Raw genomic sequence first — 26165 nt, 5'->3', positions numbered from 1 at the left:
AGGGACTCATGTTTTAGTAAAGATCCATACGCAGTTTAATATTACAGTTGTTCTCTTTTGAATAGGATTACTATGCGTTGTTTGAAACAATTGTTTTCTTTGCTTTCGACTATAGGTACGCCGTACGCGACTAGTGCGTTATAAAACATTTAATGAATACTCAATTGTAGCGTTATTGTTTCGAAAACATAAAATTAAATATTAGTTATATTTATTTATAGCTTACTGGCAAGGAATAATAAATTTAATTTGGATGACGGACATTGCAATTTGCAATACAAAAATTAAAAATATTCAAGTTACGCTATACAAAATTAAGAAATATCAGAATTTAAATAAGAGAGTAGGTGGTATGACGTATTGTATAAAAGAAAATAGATTATGGAAAGAATAAATTATAAAATATTATTCTTTTTTAAATTTTATTGAGTAAAGTGTACTAAGAAAAATTTTGGTTTTAATTAAAAATCAATAATGTAAAGATTATTATTTTAAAAGTAATATTTCAATAATTAATTTTGAATATATAATTATGTACAAATTAATGTTAAATTTGTTAATATATTGATAAAATAAATAAAACATAAAATAAGACTTATATCAAATAATATTTTATTATTTTTAAAAGATCTTTGAAAATACAAAGGACTATGGACTGTGTTAAGTTAAAATAATTATTAATTTAATTTTATACATTTTACAAATTTAATTGTCAATGAATATTTATATACATTTTACTTTCTAAGAATTTTTGAAAAATTAAATAATGTATTTTGTAAATCAATTTTTATTACTTTTATGATATCCTTAGCCATGTTTGGATCTTATATGTTTAATGTATATCTTCTGTATACTGTATGTATCTATGCAGTATGCATTTATCAAATATTTGAAATTTGGTTACTTTTATACATTTTATTTTATCATTTTTTAATGATAGTAGGTAAAATTATAGTTTATATCAACTAAGTTAATTGTGACGTACAGCTTATTCATGTGGTTTTATTTATGTTTAGAGGCTTACGACACCACTTACTTTTGATCTCTGTAACGTATGTTAACAATGAGGAACACAGTGGCAATGACGATACCGACGACCGCGGCGACGGCAAGTCCTATGTAAACGCCAACGTTAACATGAGAGTCTTCGTAAATAGTAAGAGTCCGATCTTTAGGCGGCCCTTTGCCACCGGCTCTCCACTTCACTTCTTCCCCAACACTTAAGTCTAGTGTGCCCATCACTCCGTTATACTCTCCAATCTTCACTTCTTTGTCTCCTAAAGTAAAATAAAAAAAAAATTATAAATATATAGTATAAGGAATACCCAAATATACAAAAATAATAAAATAAAAATATAAAATAATAATATACAAATACATGTTTTATACAGCAAAACAACAATAATAACATTGTGTAAGCGACGTGTTTTAAATAAACAAAGATAGCGTTTTCTTATTGAAAGATTATTTATAGCAATTTAGTGACAACCAATCAGATATTATTTCTGTATTATTATAAAAATGTGATTATATCAATGATCGTACTTTTGTATATTACTATTTGTAATTTATAATTAAAGTTTTCAATAAATACGTATTAAAAAAATATTTTTCGATTTTGTAATAATGTCTGACATGAATAAATATAATATATTTTTATTAGCAATATTTATTTTATTAAGAAAATATATTTTATTTTAGGACGTATACGATTATACCTTTGATTAAATAAAGTACATGATGTGTAGATGTAGTTTTCTAATAGTATTATAAATGGTATAATATTAATAGAATACAATTTGTAGTTATAATGCACAACTCAACTATAGGTATAGTAATATAAAATCTTACATTTAATTAATTTGAATTATAAAAGTGTATTTCTTTGTTCATAATGTATCGACAAAATCAATTAGGTTGTCGACTCCCATATTTATCAATCTAAAGCAAACTATGATATTTATCAAGAATATTTTACAATAACTAGTGGCAATATAATTTTGTGTGAATGTGCCAAACGGTTACTTGCATGACCTAAGGAGTGTATAATGCAATTGAAGTATTGTATATTCAATTTGCTCGTAAAATAAATAAATATTAAATGATGCCCTGACAAAAAAAAAAAAATGCGGTAGTTTGTTTTATTTAGATTGATATAAGTAATAATTATTTTTTATTTGTACTACTAAAACTTAATTATTGACCGAAAAAAAACCATATTGAGTTATTAAATGTTTTATTTGAAATTGTATATAGTAAAAATGAAGGATTGATATTTTTTATTTCGAGATAATTAATAGTAGTCAAAAATTTAAATTCTGTTATGAATAATAGTTTTGAGTGTATTATATAGAGATGTTCCGGGTAGATAATTTTTTATAAACCGGATACCGAGTATTGGCTGAGTACAATTTTTAATACTAACCGGGTATCGAGTACTGGACGAGTACAATTTTTAATACTAACTGAGAACCGAGTACTGACCGAGTAAAAATGTAAATTATTAATAATATTAATTCTTAGTTAATAATTAAATTTTTAAACACTCAGTATTGACTATTGGGTATTTAATAAATAATAGTTAATAATTATAAATAAATACATATTATATATTTTATAAATTACACAACGAAGCATAGGTATTACGCCGGTACCGAGCAAGGACAGGGTAAAAATGAAATTATTATGCCGGGTACTCGGAACATCTCTAGTATCATAGATATTTAAGATATTTATACAGATGTACCTACTTAAACATTTACTTGAATAATTAAATAAATAAATGTAATTTAATTTACATTTTTTTATGTGATCATATTACTAATAGGTAATGCATTTTTAATGAATGAAGAAAAATAATTCAAATAACTGAAAAACCATATAAGTGTTTAATACTTTAAGGAAAATAAAAATATACCGTTTTGAATTTAATAATGAAATGAAAGATTTCTTTATCAAAAATTTGATACAAATGCTGTATTAAGCTGTATAAAATTAAAAATTAATTTTTATTTGTCATTTAAGTAACTTGTTTTGAAAAGTTATTTTAAACTAAAATGAAAAGGAAAGGATGCCAAGAATATTGTATTATAATAGAACATCAAAGTCATTTTACATAATTTTATTTGAGCAATTTTAAAATGTTTTTGGTGTTATTCTTATATACTATTTTAATTATAAACAACTAAAAATAAATTAATAAACATTTTAATAATTACATATTTTTTATGTTTACTTTATATTTTATGTAACTCTCTTGATATTAAAACTTAAAATGTTATTTTACAATATTATATCGAAGTTTAAGTTTTAAGACAAATATTTACTAATAGAAGTCAAATTTACTTCATGTAATATTAAATTTTGTTAGTATTTAAATTTTTACTTAAATCAATTTACTTAAAAAGATGTTGCGCAAAATACACAGCATTTATCTATCTAGCTTATTGTTTTACTTGAATTATTGATATAAGACAATTCATCAATGGATAGAAAAACTCGAATCTTTTATCGTAAATTTATTATTATTATAGAATAATTATAACTGATATAGATTGAAAAATAACTATTTCATACTTTAATAATTTTAAAAAACTTTTAAATGTTTTTAAAAATAGTAAAAAGGTTATTAAAAGTATGATATTTAAAACGTAGATAATTTTCATTCAAAACACGAATTAAATTATTTCAAATAAATATCGACGTTTAAATTTATAGCATTTTTTAGTAATAATTAGATATATTTTCTGTGTGCAATTATATATATTATATACATACAATATAGTATTTTATGTTATTTAAAAAAAATATATATTTTTTTTTTTTAGAAAATCTAATTAAATTTTAATTTAAACAATAATGTCGTTTAAATTATCTTATTTTTTCCCCACAAAATAATTTTAGAGACTTGTTACAATAGATAATATATTTTTAAAAGGTCAACAGATTTATGCAGATTGTATCAAATGGGCGTCGTACAAGTGTGTCTGGCTATATTATCGTACCCTTTTAATAGCCCAAGTGTGTCATTAGTACAATTGTATAAAAATTAGTTTATCCGTATTTCGTTGATGTATTCTAAATAACTTATCTACCAACATGATTGTTAGAATTTTTTTAAATTACGCATAGTATACATGACTAAAGACTAAAGAGTAATATCTATGTAATATAAAATTGTTAAATTTTCTCATTAATATTTCAGGTTATGAGATAGAGCGATTGATTTTATAATACCTAAATATTAATAAATGGGATTCTTTTGTGAAATACACTTCTTAGAGCGTTAAAATAGTAATTACAGTTTCACAGAACACAAATTTAATTTTATGAAGTTTATTTTTAAAATACCCGGAAGCAATCATTCATTTTTTAAAAAATATTTTAACTGTTTGTTTGATTGAACTACACATAAAAGTTTTTTGCATGGGCTAATTTTTTAATACTTTCAACTCTAAAAACATACAACCCGTTACAGGGCACACCTGACCAACTCTTATTTATATTCTTTCGATATTGTACACATTATTATAAAATTCTATATTTTTAATTATATTAATTTATAGCATAACTGTGGAAACTAGATCCGTCTGATCTCTGATACTTATTACTTATAATATGATGATTTAATTTAGGAACCTTAAAGAAGTTCATGACTTATGAAGTGAAATCATAAGTATTCTGTTTCATATAGGTACTTGAAATTTGATCATTATCGGAATTGTTTTTAGAATTATTTTTGTTACCCGTACGTTCAGATTTCTTCCTCTTATATATGCATACAGGTGTAAATACGAATGTAATTGTTGTAGCAATAAAATACGAAGACAATTAATAATTTAACGCGTAATTTACGGTTTCTGAAAATGTTTTAAGACCCGTAGTGGTAGAGTTAAAATCCTATTGTCTTGTAGGTACGGTCGAAGTAGTTGTAAATTGTGTCCGGCTGTATTTTACCGCTACCACCATAGTAAAGTTGTGCAAGTCTTTATATATAAATATAAATTATTTAATGCGAATATGTATTTTTTATTAGTAAGCATTCAAATTTTAGAAAAGCTTATGATACACCGCACGTTCCTTAAGGTATTCTTTGTCATTTTCACCACTTCACTAAACTTTAATTAAAAATGACATTTTTTTCAATATTTTATCTATTATTTAGAAGAAAAATGATATTCTGATTCAGATTATAAAATCAAATGCTCGTTACGTTGTTGTTTAAATATTACAATTTGAAAGTTAATTTATCGAAAAATACACAGGTAAAAATATTATAAAATATATACCTATAGATTATATATTACATTTTCTAAAAAGAGAATTCGAAGGAAGTTAAAGATTTTTGAAATGATTAGTGTTAAAATAATTATTTTGTATTTATATGTGTATATATTATATTAATATATAATTACATACATATTATATTATATTGATATAATATGTACATTGTACATGTATTCGAGAAAAAAAGAAAGAGATAGAGACATTAAGATAGTGAAATATAATGTTTCAGAAAATATATGTGGACATGCGGTTTGTTAGCTAACAGATATGGAGTAGGTTTCACTGTTACAGGAGAAATATGAATTAAAGGGCAAAGTTGAGTAGTATAATAACTGAGATTAGAGGCCTTAGTATAGTAAGCAGTTGCACTGTTAATGGACATGTTGTTTTTCCACTGTGTCCAGTTGCATTAAATGTCCATTAATCCACATTAACCCCCAAAACCCTTCAATATCAGACAATAGTGTGAAGTGAATAGACGTTTAATTGGCCGGGAGCACTAAGAATATTTTTATTTTAAGTGTTAACAATACTCAATAATATAACGATATTTTGGAATTCAAATAAAATAAAATCACTGGATTTAGTTTTTACCCATGATCGTGTTGATGATACGTGTAATTAAGCAATTTTACTGATAATATTTACCTTGAAATTGTTTCAATAATATGCTGGCTTTTCTTTCGTTGTTGTAAAATCTCACCGGACCCTGATATAAATCAAACATTTAAAATAAATTATATAGAACAGTAAACACACACACTATATATTGTGAATATTGTAATTTATTACCGTGACTCCCTCGAAGCTAGTTTTCTTAAGAGCCTCTAGAAAGAGATTCTCCCACTCTTCGTTCCTGTACTGAAAGTCTGCTATGGTTCTATTCAGGATGCCTTTGTCGTGCGATGATTGGTGCACTTTACGGGCTACTTCCTGTATAGCTAAAGCGGCGGTCCATACCCCGTCGTACGTGTACCCGTGAAACCGGGAGTACTCACTTCCACGCCTCATGTCATACTCTTGCTGGTATTCTTTGGAAGTCTGTAAAATAAAAAGTACATCCGTCAATTTCGTATCAAATTTGCGTCATTATTCATTTCAATCTTCTATCGTTCTATTACATCTCATGTGTTAGAAATATTCCTACTCGATGGTTAAGCAAGGTATAAATAATAAACCATAAATAAAATACCTACATACATAATTTCTAAAGATTTTAAGAATTTAAAGGAGAATGACACAGTTATTAAGTTTTGATGGCTTCGTGTAATTAATGATACAGGAAAAAATATTTGATACGTTTTTGAATTTTAATTTTCAGTTGCGTAAAGTAGTTGACATTTAGTACACTAGCTAAGAAAGTTTAAATGAATATAAAATACCAATAAACTTAAATAAACAAATAATTAAACAATAATTGAACACAAAAGTTAATTTCAATCGCTTTTTGAGTTTTCCAATTTACTAGGAAATTGTAATATTTATATAATGTGTAAGCCAGTCACAATGATCTAATTTAGAGCCATATTGTAAATTTGTAAACCAAAACTTTTCATTTTGATTGATCGTATTATTCGTATTCATGGAACATATAATATATAAATCATGTTCATCATATATTTATGATATTATTATATCTTTATTCTTGGTTGATATATTTTAAAGTACTCGTATTATATGTATATTTACCATGCAAACCTACATTTCATATTTGAATAATATTTTAACCAATGTAAAATGCTTAACTCAAATATTATATTATTTATATTTTATTATATACGTTATCACTACTGTTTTTCAAACATTTTGAGGGTTTATATTATCAGTAACCCGAGATATTCTATTCTATAGACTCCTATTCAACCCAAATACTATTACTAATGAAGTATTAAAATCTAGTGCTGATATACTCGTATACTGATTATAGTGTATAAAAAGGTGTAAAGGTGATTCGTAATACAACTATAGTATTTATACATTACTATTAAAATGTATATAATATATCATTACCTATATCCAGTTGAGCCATTTCAATTTTTTTTTTAACACAAATATTCTTATGCAGACGACATACGACATAACTTATGTGGAATTCGTCTATTTTTAGGCCAACCATTTGAAGAAATGGTCCATGTCACAATAATATCGGACTTTAAATACCACTTAAACATATACTTTGTGTAATGTCACTGGATATATTATCCCAGACATGTGCGTTATCTTACAATGATTCCGCATCATCACGGAGTCCCACAACATTTACATTTTGCCGATAAATCCATAAAAATATATAATAATAATTTTTCAGTTGCCAAATTTAGGTACGTGTGTCAAAGAGAATTCTCGTTTCGCCGCTCATTGCTCTGTACATTGCTAACGATTTACCAGTAAAATAAAACATATTGTATTAATATATTATTTCATTATACGTTAAGATATACTCAGTATTACTAAGTGTTTTGTCTAATTATTAACATCAATATATTTTCGTAGTCCTCCATTTGATATTATACTATATCGCATAGAAATATTATTATATCGCATCCGACATAAATAACGTTTTATAGTTTCTACCACTTAACAAAGTTCTATTATTATTGAAATCGCGCGGTTTGTATAATTTAGTAGCTTTTTTTTATAACCTATGGAAAATTTATTTTTATTTAACATTTTTATACTTTAAATAATACCATTATAATAAAAACTTTTTAGGTATACTTAAAAATTTTATTTTTTTGTGCGTGACTCTTAAAAGTTAAATCTGAGTTAATATCTTATGATTCATTAAAATAGTTTATTTTTAAGTACTTTTGTAGATAATCAATACATTCTGGTATAACATTGGATATTATATGTTTATTATATAAAAAAAAAAAATAAAACCGTATAATATTTTTACATGGTATTGGCAGGTTTATAATGAAAAAAAAATCTCCTATGATGTATATAATATAATATAGAGACGTTAATTTTGTATAAATACCTACGCTATATTCTTGAAATTATAGTAGCCATAGTATTATGTGTGAGCATTATTAATATTAGGCTAGTATTAAATTATACTCCTAATGTAAATCAACAATAACAAATAACTTATTGTTATATGAGATTTAGTCAATTGATTTTTGAGTACAAAAATTATTATATATGTATCTAAATATGTAGTCAATATAAAAACAGTTTTTCTTGAATTTATTACTAATAATGTATTTTTACGAATATTTTATAATTTATTAGGTACCCACTATTTAAGTGTAAATCACTTTATTTAGTTGTAGTATTTCTAAATGGAAATAATGGACTGTAACAACATTGCCCATTTGGAATATAATCTTCAATCTTCCTTAAAACTCTATAATAGTCTTAGCGCTACTTAACAATATCGTTTATTTAATTTTTTTCTATTTGTCACAAATTGTAAAGTATACAGTGAAATAAAGTTTTTTATTAATGATTTAAAAAAAAATACCATCACATAATACTGTATTTTTTATTATTTTGATTTCGCGTGTGCACGATATACAGTATAATGTTATTTATTATAATATTTTGTCATTCAGATTTTAGGTTGCATTTTTAATATCATTTTAATTCCAATAGTATATTGTATGTCTTATGTTGAAATTGAATGTAAAATATAATGTCAAAATAATTTATCTAATTTGCTTTTAACGTCTTATTATTAATTCTTAAAGCAACATGTTATCTTTGGACTTAGATGAATGTCGTTTTTAATTTCATAACATATTTGAAATGAGAGAAATCATGTTAAGAGCTTTACTAAGAATTTAAATTTAAGAATAAAATAAAAATACCACGGGGAATAGTTCTGCTGTATAATATTGAGTGTATCACATCATTAGTAATAGATATAACTGTAATATTCGAATTCAATAATTTATCATTGCATATGAAAAATGGTTTCGAGCAAAGACAATGTGTCAACCTCATTTCTATAAGAATATTTTATAATTGTTCTATTGTATAATAGATTTATATTATAATTAGTATTATGATATGATATTATTTGCTAAACTTAATTTACCAAAATATTGCGTATATTGGATTATAAATTATTATAATATTATACAATATTATTATTGTTCTTAAATTATACGTCTAGAAAATGCTAAAATAAATATACACTGAAAAGTTTAGATTATTTTAATATTTGAATAACAACAACAAAAAAATAAATATCGATTTTATTAAAAAGCGGGTTTCCGTAAATATTTCTGTTTTTTCATAACTTTTTATTTTTTTTATCGATTATTTTGAAATTACTTGGGATCTGTTATTTTTGTTTTTATAAACTATTAAATAGATCCAATTAATTTCCAAAAATCATACCTTAAGGTATAGTATTATTATTGTGCGAAAAAGAGACGAGATAGTTGTCATTGTAAAACCAATATATTAATCAATCTTATAATTAATAACAGCAATATAAAAATGAGTAATTATATAAGCATTTGATAAGAGTTATGACCATTTTTTTATATTATTCATAATAATTATAAGAGAACCTCAGAAACATAACCATAATAACCATAAGTATAAGATATTATATTTTCATTGTTAGTAATTAATACGTATTATTTTATTATTATTGAAATTAATTTAAACAAATTAAGTTATGAGCTAGTAATTTGAGATAATTAAGCTGTTTTTTTATTCATTCACACGACGCATTTTAAATTAAATTATTTCGATATAGGTACCTATCGTGTTAATTGTAATATCTACCTAATAAGAAACTGGATATTAAGACTACACTCTTTGGAATTTTCATTGCGTAAAAATAACTAATAAGTGTATAGAAATATACGGTTTTATACTTCTACATATAGGCATGCATAAATAAAGTATAATATTATAGGAAGGTTTAATAAATTATATATAACATAAACAAAAATCTAAACAGTAGGAATTATACGTTTTGAGTATTAATAATATATAAATTAACCTTATTTTGTGTTTATTCAGTTTACTGCATAAAATGAATTATCTTCAAACAAAATCAAGGATGTTGTAATATTTATATGTATTTAATTATGCTTTATTTTAATCTATAAATGTATTGCACTTTTTAAACTGTATGAATTGGTTATTTTATTTTATTTTGTATGCATAAAAGTATATTATGGTTTTATATTCAATGGTTTGTCAATTTATCGATGATCAAATAATTAAATTAAACGAGCATATCTACACGGTGTATAAAAAAAAAGTTTGATTCGAAGGGATATAGAAATATGCTATATATTTTTCAAGTATTTTACGTTGTATAGTAGAATTGAATACAGGGTAAAAGAGGAAAGGTATTCTGAGTGTATTTTGCAGAGCATAAATAATTGTCAGGAATTGAATAGAATCTCGCGGGTATATACTTGGGGAATAGCCAGGAATACATTTAAATATTTCTTATGTACAATGTCAAATTTGCCATTAAAATATAGCAAGACATTTTACCATGCACGTGCAATGCAAATCTTGTTTATACATTTTCTACTTAACATATTGTAACTGTCTCTCTAGAGACTCGTTAACTAATGTCTTGCAAAATTGTTGAATAAGACGTGAGTACTATTTGTGTGAGATTTTCTGAATCTAACTGTATTTGGATACTCTAACAATATTTTGACTACTCTAATAAAAAATCTACATAAATATATTATAATTAATACTAGTTTTGATCATTTAAGCTATGAAAGTATATTCAATATATTATACTTAATGTTATTTTACTGTATGTAATTATATACATATTATTGTCAACGTCCAACGCAATTCATTGATTTGACGACATATTATACTATAAAATATATTACGTCTTAACCTTTTTATTGCATGTTGGTTTTTTCATATAGGTTAGACAAGTTTATATATGATAATGCATTTTTATCGATAATTTTTTATTTTATTATTATTTAGTCTGAAATAGCTTTGAGTTGATTTTATTGAATAAAGAATTAATTTATGACATCTGTGAATATAATGCATGTTATAATATTAATAATATATATATAGGTATTATGTGTTGGTTAGGACTTGGCAAGAAAATGTTTACCTTTAACTTGTGTGGTGTCAGATGAACACTGAGCAAAGTTAAAAATTAAAATTGAATATTTAAAAATTGAATGCATTAAAAAATGTACTTTTAAATTATGTAAGTTTTATGTACACAATACAAATGTTAACAAAACATAAATGTTTATATGTATATATGTGTTTTCTCCACTCTTCTCGTTGAATTAGATGTATTTTAGAACTTTTAGATATGCAATAAAGTTGTTAAAAATAGCTTTAAGCATTTATTCGTTAACTTAAAATATTGTACAAAACAATGATAAACATGATTTCACTTTTAGAAAGATTTATTGATTATGACCTGAATTGAATTTGTATTTAAGTATAATGTAATGTATGATTTTTCATTTAATTATTAAATGTATATCGCTTGACGATAGGGATAATTTATCCCTGTTATTCCACTGTTGAAATTGTTTAAATATGTGATGAGGCTAAAAACATTTACCGTTTGCTGACTAATTTAACGATACTCATTAAACAATGTACATTTATACACTTTTATACTTTTATTTTATTTTTATTGTTACAAATTGCAAATAGAAGGATATTATTTTGAGCGAATGTCCAATTTATAAAAATAGATCAAAAAATAGGAAACATAACTTAAAAGTATTAAAAAGAACCTAGGTATAGCTAAAATTAAAAAGAACAACAGTTGGTGACTGGTGAGTCACATTATCTTAACTTATAATTCTTACATTAAATGCTAACGAAATGACATATTGATTTATCAATAAATATTAGGTACTTGTATTTTACGTACAAATATGTAAAAAAGTAATTCAAATATAATTTAATGCAAATGTGTCGTTTGAATAAGACTTTTTGGGTGATGTGAGCGAAACATTCTGGGGGAAACAGCATGTCTGTTAAAGACGCGCGCACATCAGTCAAAGTCGTTATTTACATTGTTAAGACTCCACCGAAAGAAAAGGGTGGCGATCGTTGTTTTAAGGGCTATGGGGTAAATAATTTCCACGGTCATTAGCATCGTATTCGCTTTCGTCGCCGTCTGAAAGGAGGCCAACTTTTTTTCCTTCTTAATAGTTCCTCGCCCTATCCGCCCAGCATTTTGGTTTCTCTCCGCAGAAGTAAATTATTTTCCCTTTCTTTTTTCATTTCATTTCCTGAGAAACGTAAGTAACAAAGCCGCTACTATACCCACGACGACAGAGGTGGTGTTGGACGACTTTTAGTTATAGTACAGTGCAGAGGAGTTAATTACACGGAAAATTCTAAAAACGCGATAAGACGTTTTTTCTTGTTATATCTATTCTACATCAGAAGTCACAACGGGTTTGTCGTCTATGTCGTTTATATTTATCGCAATGTTTTAAAACATTATTTTATTTTCACAGATTCAAAGGATATGGTTGCAATAATACTCAAACATACACCATTAAAACAATACAACTTTTATTTTAATATAAAATATTACTATGTCCAAGATATATATATATGTATTATATACAGCTATAAACCATTTACATTCAATTTTAAATATATTCAAGGTTAAAAAAAAAATAATTTTAATGATAAAAAATAAACAGGTGGAAAAAAGAAATCAAGTATTTATTTTTTTCATTTTGGTTTTATAAATTTGGCATAAATACCTTAACAGGAGACATAAAAATAATGATAGATAAAGAGGATCTAATTTTAAATCTAAATATTAAAGAAGAATGGTAGGTATTTGTACTTTAATTACTATTATTTTAGATAAGTCACTAAATTAAGGCTTTTATTATTGTAACTGTTAAAGTAAATATAATTATTGGTAATTTTATATCAACTAGAAAAATTTGCTTTACCGAGAATTATCGAAACTTTAAAAAAAAAATTCATCAATATAATAAAATGAATGTTTTTAATTTTTAGAAACATAATATTTGAAATGGATCTATGATATTATAAGCAATATCTATATTAATTAATTTAGTTATGAAAATGATATATAAATTAAAAAATAATAATAATAATACCATTCACGGTAAAAATTATATTTGATTTTCGATTAGCAGATACGGCTATATTAAATTTGTATAGTTTTTTTACTGTTTGAAAAATAAAACATTCTCATTAAACAAATATTACACTTAAATACTTTTCAAATAATCATAAATTGTAGTTACAGATTAATTGTTAACTAGATAAAATAAACTTCAGTTTATTTAGTTATATTTTGTCATTATCTATGTGTCATAAACTCATGGGTATCTTATTTTTTTTATAGAATAGGATAATATGATATATGTGATGATGGCGCAACTGATATTCTAATGAGAGTCCATACGGTTAAAATGTTTGGAAAATAGAACATTTCCATTTTAAGTGATAGGCAAATTGTTCTTACATTACTGAAGAGAACTTAGATAAACAATAATAAATTGGTTTTAGAATGTTAATGTTAAGCTACATGATGTTTTATTCAATAATCTAAATAGCTTTTTTAAAATATTTTGCATTTAAATATCAAATATTAAATTAACAGTTATTTATTTTTTATTTTTTATTATTGTTAATCATTATACCTAATGAGTGGACTAACATTTTATAAAAGCTTTAAATTCTTATTTAAATATATTATTATCATCGATATTTTAATATCGTTCAATATTTAATATAATTAATAAACATCAAAGTTATTAGAAAAAGTATTTTGTTTCAGGCTACAATACAAAACATACTGGTTGACATTAAAAAAAAATCATAAGTTTATGATAGTAGTTTAATCAACAATACACGTTTTTAGGATGGCACGTTTCTAAATAGAAAGTTTTAGAAAATATAATTATTTATTTGCAATAATTATTAATTAGTATTTAATATTAAATTAACAATCATCCCTATAAAGCATAGTTTGCATTAAACAACTCTATAATATGCTTATCTTTTATTTTTTATGTTGGTTTTTTTTAAAATTGTTTACATATCTTATACAATATTATTTAAGTAATAATTGAAATTTTAATTGGTTTTTATGAAAATAAAGGGAAAATAGTTTTTGTACGTACTATAAAAATTATGAATGATCACTAACTATAATAACTAATTAAAAAATATATTTTACAGATTATTATTAACTATCATCCGTGATTTATAAAGATAATAAACACATTACTCACTATTCCAGACACGGTGATTTCCCCCGTAGTGGATAGAGGCAGGTAATCTGTAAGTATGCACCCGTCCAGCGCCGCACTCAAATGTTTCACTGGACAAGGCGCTCTCATTTCATTCCACCAAGTTGGACCATAAGTACCCATTATAAGCCATTGATATTTGCCACCAAACATACCGACCCTAAATTAGTGGAAATTTTATTAATCAAGATACATTTTAAAAAGTCAATAAATTTTTAATAGATAGTAATCATATCATTACCTGTAGGCTTCACAAAATACTTTTCTCGCCCATGTTTCATTGAAATTACCCAGAATTATTCGAATATCTTTTTCTTGGAGTTTTTTGATCGGTAGAGATACATCACCAGCTATGTTTTGCGTATCATCCACAACAAAATTGTCTTTTTCTAGCATAGCTACCAATTGATTGTGTGCCTGTTAAAGTAGTTTAAATTATATAGATATATAAAAAAAAAAAACAACAATTAAATTAAAACAATTATTCTATTTTTTTTTTTTTATTTAAAAATTGTATTTCAATAGCTATAATGTTTTCCTTTCCATTTTAATAAGTATAAATAAAAATAACTAAAGATAACAGTTTAAACATAATAATATTGAATTTTGCATTTATGATTCATTGTATTTGTATATTATTATGATCCACAAATTTATAAGATGTGTGACTTAATAATAAGCCTTAATAAATGTCAAATGTCTTAAATTTTTTAAGTAATACAATAATAATTTGTTTAATATGGCAGAACTTTTAAATTAAGATTAAAGAAGTATGGATGTATTATTAATCAATTATATGAAAAATAAAATACAATTTTGAGACATAATGTTAAAAATATTCAAATAATGTAACTTGTATACAGAATTTTTTTTAATCATTATATTATTATTTACAATATACTTCATCTGAGAATTTCCTATTAAAATAATTTCAATAAGTCTTTATTGAAAGAAGCTTTTGACGAAAAAGTCAATCAGAGTAATTTTTTAATAACATAAAAAATATCGACTATAATTTGCTAAATTAAGTTTTCCATTTATAGTACACCAAAAATTATTTAATAATAAAAATGCAACTATTTTATTTATGATAAAAATCAAGAAATAGTATTATTTTTATTATCAGAGGGAATAATAGTTCATAAAATGGCTTAGAATAAAATAAATATTAATAGTTATTATATTAAAGTAAGTAATAAATTCATTTATTGACTGAAAAAAAAATACCATTTTACTGAAAGATTATTCTGATTATAGTTTTTAGATGTAATACTCTAATCATTGTGTAATTTTTTTAAAATATTTATTTGATGGCATAAATTGCTAGTTTAATAAAGAAGCATATATATTTAATATTAAATCTATTTATATTTTAAGATAAAAATTATAAAAAATTGTAAAGATATTGTACTATATAATATTTATAATATCTGAACACAATTTTTATGCTGTATTAAAAATATTTATTAAAATTATATTATTATTAAATTTGCATAATCAATTTGTAGATAAACTACCACATTATAATAATAATTGATAGTTATTCAGTAAAAGTACTTTTAGGTAGTTTTCATGTCATTTTTTTTGATTTTTAATTATTACCTAATTAATTTTTTGATAACATATATAACATATACTATCATTGCTATATATAAAATAATTATGTAATAACAATTAAAAAAAGACGTATAATACTAATACTATAATTTAGAGTTTTAATTTGTGGTCGAGAGAGTAAAAAATTGATTTCAATCTTTAATATTGAATGGTTATGGAAGAATTAAAAATATAGGCACAATATTTTGTATAAATGTTTTAAGTTTAAGTAAACATAGTGATAAATTCATCTAAATAAGAACATTTACAAATTATATTTTAGTTTATTTACTATTTAAAATTGTAATAGCTTGCTCAAGCTTTGAAATGTAATAAAATATTCTTGTACGTTTTTTTACTTAAAATATAGCAACTTAAAAATATCAAAAATGCATATGCACTACGTAGACATTTTTTTAATGACAATTCAAACTCATTTTTTAAAAAATTCGATATTTATACAAAAAATAATGATTTTACTTGTTATTGTGTATATCAAAAAAGGAATGATTGTAGAAACTTTGCATTTTCATCAAATTGTAGATATAAAATAATTCGTAGATGTTTTGGCTGTTTAATTATATTCATATAGTGTAATATACTTGCGCGTATGCAAATATGTAAATAATATTATAATATATGACATAACAAATCTTCTTTTTAATTTTTATAGTTTTAAATCCCAATAAATATTTATTTGTTGCATTATACCTAAATCATAACTTAATTTTCAAAATACATAAATATATTAATAGACTTAAATGACAATTAAAATTTTTTTTTTTGAAATTTTGTTTCTCGATGTAAAAACTTGAAAATGTAATGAATAGTTCTTTATAAGTTTTTACTAAAGGAATTAAAAAATATGGAAATTATAAATACAAAATTTTCAGGTATAAAATAAATGAGCATTTAAATTTCAAATATTGTCAACGTTGGAGATTGGATATTCAAAAACCGTTTGAGAATAAATAGTCATTTATTCTCAAACGGTTTTGGTTATTTTGTTGTTATCCAAAAAAAATATTACTACCATCGGCGTAACTAAAGGGTCTAGCGGGGCTTAGCCCTCTGTATTTGTATTTAGCCCTCTATAAGGTTTTACTTTTCAGCTTCAATTAGCCTTCGAATTATTTTTAACTTTGGTTTTTTAGGACTCTTGCCTCTGTAACTATTAAATTCTAGTTATGCCCATGATTACTATAATAATATAATTTGTATAGATGATGAAAATTTCTAAATATTTATATCAATTTTAGACATGTATATTATAATTCACTATACATTTTGAAACTTTCAAAGTATTTAGATTAATTTTAAACTATTTAAACTACTATAACCTTTTCATACCTTTCTGAGGTTCGTTGGTATTGACATATAAGTAATTTACAGTTAATAACAATAAGTAATATTCTATGAAATATTATGATAATTACTATAAAATATATAGATATATTTTTAGTATAAATCAGTTCAACCTATCGTTATACTAATAGAAAAATAGATTATTTATCATATTATAAAATATTATTAGAAATAGAGACCGGATACATCGTTTTTGATCATAATTGATTTTGTTTACGGTGATTTATTTTCTAATTAAAATTACAATAACTTATTCAATAACTATAATGTTAATGTACATTATACAGCTTAGAAAATTTTATATTTTTTGAACAGATAACATTTTTAGTTATAAAAGTTAAACGTAAACAATTCACTGTACATACAATTTAAAAAACACAAGTTATAATAGAATTAATAGGTATTGTATATACTATATAAATAGTATAATATTATTACCTATTAGGTATGTTAATTTTGGATTCAATAAAATATTGTCATAGATTATTTGATTAACAGTTTTGTATTATTTTATACTCTACTTTTATAATTATTTTACCATAAATTTTTAAAAAGTCTTTAATATCTTTTTAAGAAAAGTATATACTTATGGATTTGTTTTTAACATTTCAGCGATATTGAGAATAATGAGAAAAGACACGTTTCAATTAATTTGTCGCAAAGTAGAGTTTATAAAAGAGATGAAAAGTGCATAAAATGACAATAAACAATAAAGTAAAAGAAGCTCAAAAGAAATGTATGTTTATAATCAATTACCCTTATTATAATAATATGCTAGAACATGAAAGAAAAAAAAAAAATTCTCTAATTTTTTTTTAACAAACACTGCACCTGAGACTAGCCATTATATTTAAGACTTGTGTTTTTTATTTATTTTTTTTTTTCAAACGAGTATTATCTCAAGGCTAGAAGAGAAAAAGGGAGGAAACTTCTTAACTAGTCGTTAGTTGGAAGTTTGTTTGAATAAATCATACCACGAAAACTTTTTACTGGCTTGCCAGAAAAAAAGTAAAAAGTTGAAGTAATCATTATTATATATATATATATAAATAGTAGTTCAAATACCTAAGTATTTAGTTACTATTAATTCAATTAATATTCAGGTCACGTAAAGTTAGATAAGTAAAATGAAAACAATGTAATTATTAAATTTGAAATACTTATGAATTATTATGGAATTTTTATTTCAATTATAAAATTTTACGCCTAAACAGGATGATTCTTTTATCAAACAACACTCATTATTTCAAAAAGTATTAATGTTTTTGAAAATATTTTTTTACATAGTTTTAAGTTGTTAAAAAACGTTTTTATTAAAAATTTATATTTTCAAATATTTTTTGTCCTTATAATTTTTTTTAAGTTTTTTACTGTTTTGAATGACAACATAGTGTTTTAATTTCATATTCCAAATCAGAAAAATTTTCTCAGTATTTCGATACATAAAATTTGAATTTAGGATGAGTAGTTTATGAGTTATACTTCTTTAAAGTTTAGACAAGCAGAGTAGCGGACAAACATTTTGCAGGGTAATCCCTTACCACTCCACTCCGCACATCTAAGCTTTTTAATTATTTAAATTAAAACTCATAAACTACTCGCCCTAAATTCGATTTTTATGTATCAAAATACTCAAAAAATTATTCTGCTTTGGAATATGAAATTAAAAATCTATGTCGTCATTCAAAAAAGTAAAAAACTTAAAAAATTATAAGGACAAAAAATATTTAAAAATATAATTTTTTAATACAAACGTTTTTTCTTAACAATTTGAAACTATGTAAAAAATATTTTCAAAAACATTAATACTTTTTGAAATAATTAGTGTTGTTTGATAAAAGAATCATCCTGTATACAAGAATTTAGTAAAAGTGTGATAAATAACTAAATATAAACTTAAGATACGTTTTTTACTATACTAGAAAGTCACAGTAATAATTGTTTTAATTTTAATTTTATTGTTATTGTAGGTAGTTGAATATGGTTAAATAAATGTATTTTCCGTCATGTTTGTTACAAATTAGGAAGAGATGAGAGTCGATTTATAGATAATATATAGTATTATGTTAATACTTACTTTACTTACATTAATAATTTGAATAATTAATTTTTATTAAGTATTATAATAGATACTTATGTCAGAATTAAAATTTAAGCAGAATACGGAAATCTAGTGTACTGTAAACCTATACGGGCTATAATATGCACATTATCAGTATATTGTGTATTATTATATTATGGTACGCTAGCATCAAGCGGGTATGTACGAGGTGAGACGCCTTGTTATTACATGGAAATATAATATATAGGTTAAAAAAAATGAAAATATTTGAATTATTGTTCATTAGTTAAGAGTGGAGTAGGGATACTTTTTAATTAAAAATATAATTAATTAATGGCATAACCTATATATTTTGTCGTTTTATGTCTACAGTTTACTTTTTTAATATTATACTTTTATTTAGGTATATGAAAATTTATGATTGCCTGATTAATATTTTTTCTAGAGAATTCAAATTATTAATATTAAAAAAGAATTTTAAACTTCAAAAAAAAAAAATAAGAAATGGTGATATAAATATATAATACATTTCTAAAAATAATTTAGAAAGTTCCATAAAGCTAAAATAAATAAAATAATTTACATACTAAAATTATTTTTTTTAAAGCTTATAATTTAAATTTAATGTATATAGATAAATGGATACTAACCTATATTATAAAAAGTCACGTTGAATTAATTTATCAAAGGTTATATTGATTTCAAATGCGAAATTTCAATTTTTATTTTAATGTACGTATTCATTTTTATTATTTTGCTGATTTTCAACTCCAGTTTATTCCTCTAAATGATTGTATTTATTTATTTATTTATTTATTATTTTTATTTTAAGAGCTGTTTTCATTTGAAAATTAAGGTCAACTACCAATTGAAATAAGAGTACATTTTAATAAATTCTTATTCAAATATAGTATAGCAAAAAAATCAAAACGTAATATAGTAGTCTGCTGTAGTATAGTGTTGTTTGAGTACATAATATTATTACAGAGCATAAAGTCAATGTGATGATAATTATTGTTTTGTGTAAACACAGATTGTTTTGTTGACGATTTGCTTGATTCTAAATTCTAAGTTAATATTCTCGACATACTTGAGAGTAAACATGTTGAATACTATTTATCTCAAATACTACCAATGTCATTGCTTACTAAATATACCACTATATCCTAAATTTAATATTTAAATTATTATTAAGAAACTTTTCAATAATATGATACATGCAAGACATGGTTTAATAACAAATCGAATCATAAAACAGTTACCGAAAAAATCAATTATATAATATATGACATACATTTTTGACATACATTTATATCGTTATTCTTCGCTTATCTTACATTCATTATCATTAGAAAAAACACTGTCATTATCTTTATTCATAATTCAGATAAATCTCCAAATCTCTCTATTGACCAATATCACTCTATTTAAAATTCACTCTTTTTCAAAAATGCTTTTTTTAATTCGGTGTTTTTTTTTAATTTGTTCCAATCTTTCCAACTAATTAGCTTACGTTTATTAACTAAAGCTCTGTAGTGGTATGCCACGAAACCACAATCTTTACAATGACCTAAGAATTCTTATTCTCTAATTGCACTCGTTTATTATAACAAATTCAACTCCGACACTATAGACGCCAAATCCAAAAGTATCTTATTTTTAATTCTTTATACTCTCTCGAATAATCTCTTGTATGACGGCGACGCGTAAAGCGTAATTGCCAACGTAATTTCCAAAATAATATAAAAATATGTATATAGAATGTATACCTATACCTAATAAACTAAACAAACACTATTATAATAATGTCACGTTCATTATGACATTTAATTGTTTTCGTAATTTCACACAAAACTTACTTGTTGTTTTTAATTATATAGGTTGTAAATTTTCATATTTATATGTATTTATGTTTTATTTATTAATTACTATACTAGTTTCTAATTCAAAATAAAAAACACATCATGAGTCATCTCGGAACGTAAGATGGTGCATTTGAATGGTAATGTGAAGGTCCTAAGTTTTTAGATATAATCAAACCAATTAAACAACTATGAAAAATATACGTGTTTTTAATATTAACACATCTACGTGTAATAAATGTGTAGGCGCATTGCGTTGTCAATGGTTATAGATGTTTAAAATATACTAATATTGTTATTATTTAAAATTATTATGTTATTAATTAATAATTGTTGATATTTTAATTATCTTGTTTTATGAATATTTTTGTGTAGTAATCTATTGTATCTATATACTATGATACTTATTCACACACACGACATACCTAATTACGTTGTTATTATAAAAAAAATTTTGTTTGTGGTTAATAAACAAATAATAAAGCTTAAATGTTATGTAATACATAATTGTTTTGTGAATAGATACCACACTAATTTTTTTTAAAACAAATTATTATCATTATCACAGAATATAATTAAGTGAACATTCGAATATTATATTTCTTGTTTTTAAAATTATTTAATATGTTGTAGGTGATATAATTTAACTAAGGACAGTCGGACAGAGTAGATGATTTTTTTTTAAACAGTACTGTTTTGATTAATTAAAATCTACAAAGTGTCATGTTTTTTTAATTAGTTTCAAAATGTTCACTTTTGCAGAGTTAAAAAAATAAGGTGGACTTTCCAGTATTTTGTTAAAATGTCACCACTAATTAAAATTGACAACAATTGATACAATATTACAAAGAGTTCTTGTATATTAAAAAATAAATTAATATTTTAGAATTTTTTCTTTATGATAAGAAAATGATTAAATATTTATATTCAATATTTACTAACGTTGTTAATTATTTCATTTATATACTGTTAAAAAAAAAAAAATTAAAAAAAATTTTTTAAATACTAAGAGAGGCGTACTGAATTATATGAATATATTTTTTTTCACTGACTAATTTTTCCTAAGCAGTAACCTAATAAAACATTTCAATAATAATTTATTTTCAGATTCCGATGAAACAAAATTACTCGAACGCCCAATAATCTTAATCCCATTTAAAACCTTTGTATTCTATCTCGATTTAAATTTTTATTTGAACTAAAAAAAATTTACTTGACACGAGACTTCAATTAAATATTATTGTGTTTTGTGATTTAGACATTTTCATATAGGCCAATATTTTAAAATATATCTACATATTTTTAAATGTAGGTAATGTTTTTTTACTTTTTATTATTGTTTCATTTATTAGAAATCATGGATATAATATTTTTTATGAAGGATTTTTAAAATTCCAACATGAATAAAAAATTGCAAAAAAAAAAAAATAAAAATTGAATTTCTTTAAATCTTCATAATATAAATTTTTAATGAAATAAAAACAATTAATATTAGTCTTGATAAAACTATTATATATATTTTTAAACAATTATTATTTAGGATTTTTAATATCATACATGGTTATTATAGGACCTTTGGTATGATATTAACTCGTTTCATGTGTTAATATAAATTTCAAAATTCCAAAATGATTTAAAACAAATTTTATTTTGTTTAAATAAGCGTTATCGCAAAAAGCTTTATTCTTAAATTAAATTTATTTTGTATATGACACAGCTTATAGTACGTTTTCATGGATAATCCTTTTGACATGAATAATCATGATGGATTAATCTATTTAGATTCGATCTTTTGCGAAGAAAACTAATGAATACATTGCATTTACTGTAAATGTTATTTGATTTTAGGCTACTACTGCCGTCTGTCTTGCATGTCATGAAATATGCTGTTGACGAGGTTGTAACATTATTTGAAAATAACATGATATATGACAGCATATTTAAATATATTTTATGAACTATTAAATTATTAATTATGTATATTAAATTATTATTAAATTGAAATTTTGTTTATACGAGTAATGCTGTCATGCATATAATTTATATATCACTCTACCATTATATCAGTTACAATAGGAAATTAATAACCTAGTTTCATGTATTTGATATCATATACTCGTATATTAACAAAAAAATAAATGCATAAACTGATACCATAGTACCTATGAAATAATTATTGAATATGTTTGGTGTTTGTTCTTTATTTAGTTTAATATTAAACTATAATAATATATTAATATTAAACATTGATATTTTAAAAAGTATGTTAGGTTTCATTAAAACTGATATATCCAGTAATTTTACAATTTATTATTTTACTAATAATGCATAATTTAAAGTATATTTTGTTTTCACCTAATAATTTTATATGGAAATTGTTTATATGCTTTATTATTAATATAAATTATGATTTAATTTTAAAAATAGGTTGTAAACAAATATGAAATATGTAAATACCTATAATTACTGATGCTCAAACTAATTTTATTTTAATTGATTAGGGGACAGAATAAAAATTAAATTGTAAACTATAAAGACAAAAATACAAAATTGGTTTGACAATTTAAAATTGTTTTCAAATAAATTGATTTTGCTTTAGCATTTTACAAAGTAATCATTGATGTTGAACTATACATATTTAAAGTAAATAGGTTTAAAATTAAAAATAATTTATACACGTACTAACAAATAGATAAATAACAAATTATTATGTAACATTTTTTTTATTTATGAAAAATCTACGATAAATGTCTACCATTTTTATTAAATCTAAGATATACAAAAACAAATTGAAAATGCACAGAAAGATAAAGATTGTAAGTGAAATCTAATGTGTCAGTTTTTGTATAAGATGTTATTATTTTTATTTTATTATAGTTACAGTATGACGTAATGAATAATTTAAATATGAGATTGTTATTAAAATATAAGTTTCAAATAGTTGATGAAGTACTTACACAGAGGAGTAACGTAAAAAACTATCACTTACTAAATTATTGTTACATTTTTCAATTTTTATATTATCTTATTTTGTATCTTATTTTTATGTTTTTTCACTTAAATTATCACTAGCTTTTCAATACTATTTTTTTATGGATGTTTATTTACTGAATAATACAGTTTCCGTTGTATTGTATTTTAATTGCTATGAAACTAACTGACTACAGTACGCAGATTCATAAAATGTAAAAAAAGACTTATCTAAAGAAAATAATGACATTGAAGAAATAAATTTTCTATTTTAATACGTACTTATCGAATTGTTTAATTTTCTTCATATTTTTTATAGTTTAAAGACAACATTTTTTTATTGTTCTAATTAAAAAATAGTCAATAAAAATAATGTTTAGCCATCGTAAATGATAAATTTTAATTCTCTAGTTTTAATTATAAATATTTTATCCAAAATAAAAATAAAGTAGAGTTTAATACCTGTAAAATATTGAATCAAAATATTTTTGTTTTTGGTTATGAATTTAAATAGTTTTTTAAATAATAACTTTAAAATGTATGATATACTCAATTATTATTCACATATGATATATTATGTGTACCAAACAAATAGTCAAACATTTTTTGAAAAAACCATCAAATTGTCAAGTCATCAACATTCAACGCATAAATATTATGCAGAGTGATTCTTCAAGCATACTCGCCCTCTTTTTTCAATAACGTAGTTATTAAAAATCTGATTTTTGAGATATTTTATACTACTTTAAAGTTTAGGTGTAGGCTGTGGAGATGCAAACTTCTGTTTTGCAAATAATAACCATTTTATACTATGTAATATATTTTAGCAAATATTTTTTTTTTTTAAATTTTGACGTATCATCAACATAAATTCAAAATTTTAATGAGTTGTTATTGATTTAATATTGGTAATGACGGATATTTTAATTATAATAACAATAGGTACATATTATTATTTAGTAAGCAAGGAATGGCAGTCAATTATTTAAAAAAAAAAGATTGTTGGCTCTTTATTAATATAGGGATGGAAGATTGTGAATAGTTTTTTTCATGAGGTATACTTCCCTACATAATAATTTATATAATAACGACTATAAGTACTATTTAATGTGATGTATTACGTTATTGTAAAAGTGTAAAAACTGCACATGTTTAGGTCAGGTACCATTAACGCACTTATTGGAAATGCATATACTTGATAGCCGAGTGGTTGTTGGTTAATTATATTGAATTTACAATAACTCTCATTGCTTGACATTATTAGATAGGTTCCAAAATAAATATCTACAAACATTTTTAAATTAATACGTTCCATTTAAAGGAAGAAAAAATTATGTATTGTCATTTAAAAGTAATAAACTAAATGGTAAGATTTGATTTAAAATCTATTGATATCTATTAAAACTCAAGACCTGATTAAATGAACTGGGGGGGGGGGGTGGCCAAATGCAGAATTTAAATTGTAGCCTCACTCAGTTCAAGTCAACATATTTAAAATATTTTAGAGTACACTGTAAGTAACGCTACTTTTCTCATTTTAAAAAATCTTTAATATTATTCACTGATATCTTTAATATACATTATTACAAGTAGTGCTACTTACATAGCTTCTCATAAAATTTAATTATAATTAATAAAAATATTTATTCTTAGTTCCATTTTTAATAATAATATTTGTGTTATAATCATAAATTAAATTTAAATATTTATATTTACATATTTGTAACAGTATTTTAATATTCGGAAACGAGTTGTGTATGTTTATAATAAGACAAAAAACTATTTACT

The 26165-nt window shown here is 23.1% G+C and overlaps 1 protein-coding gene across 4 annotated transcripts in view; it reads right to left on the bottom strand.

The window, feature by feature from the left end:
- Window positions 1-26165, bottom strand: part of LOC113550378 (gamma-aminobutyric acid type B receptor subunit 2) — a 274638-nt gene that overhangs the window by 13753 nt on the left and 234720 nt on the right. For all 4 annotated transcript variants that reach the window (XM_026952151.1, XM_026952149.1, XM_026952150.1 and 1 more), the window contains 5 exons: window positions 14764-14939; window positions 14505-14682; window positions 6079-6327; window positions 5935-5995; window positions 1037-1277 (listed from right to left, as the gene is read on the bottom strand). In XM_026952151.1, the coding sequence (XP_026807952.1) occupies window positions 1037-1277; window positions 5935-5995; window positions 6079-6327; window positions 14505-14682; window positions 14764-14939 (905 nt within the window). The remainder of the gene's footprint in view (window positions 1-1036; window positions 1278-5934; window positions 5996-6078; window positions 6328-14504; window positions 14683-14763; window positions 14940-26165) is intronic.

This window comes from Rhopalosiphum maidis, chromosome 4, assembly GCF_003676215.2.
Source record: "Rhopalosiphum maidis isolate BTI-1 chromosome 4, ASM367621v3, whole genome shotgun sequence".
In the NCBI taxonomy this organism is placed as follows: domain Eukaryota; kingdom Metazoa; phylum Arthropoda; class Insecta; order Hemiptera; family Aphididae; genus Rhopalosiphum; species Rhopalosiphum maidis.
Note: the sequence above shows the minus strand (reverse complement) of the source record. Positions and strands in the feature narration are given on the sequence as shown.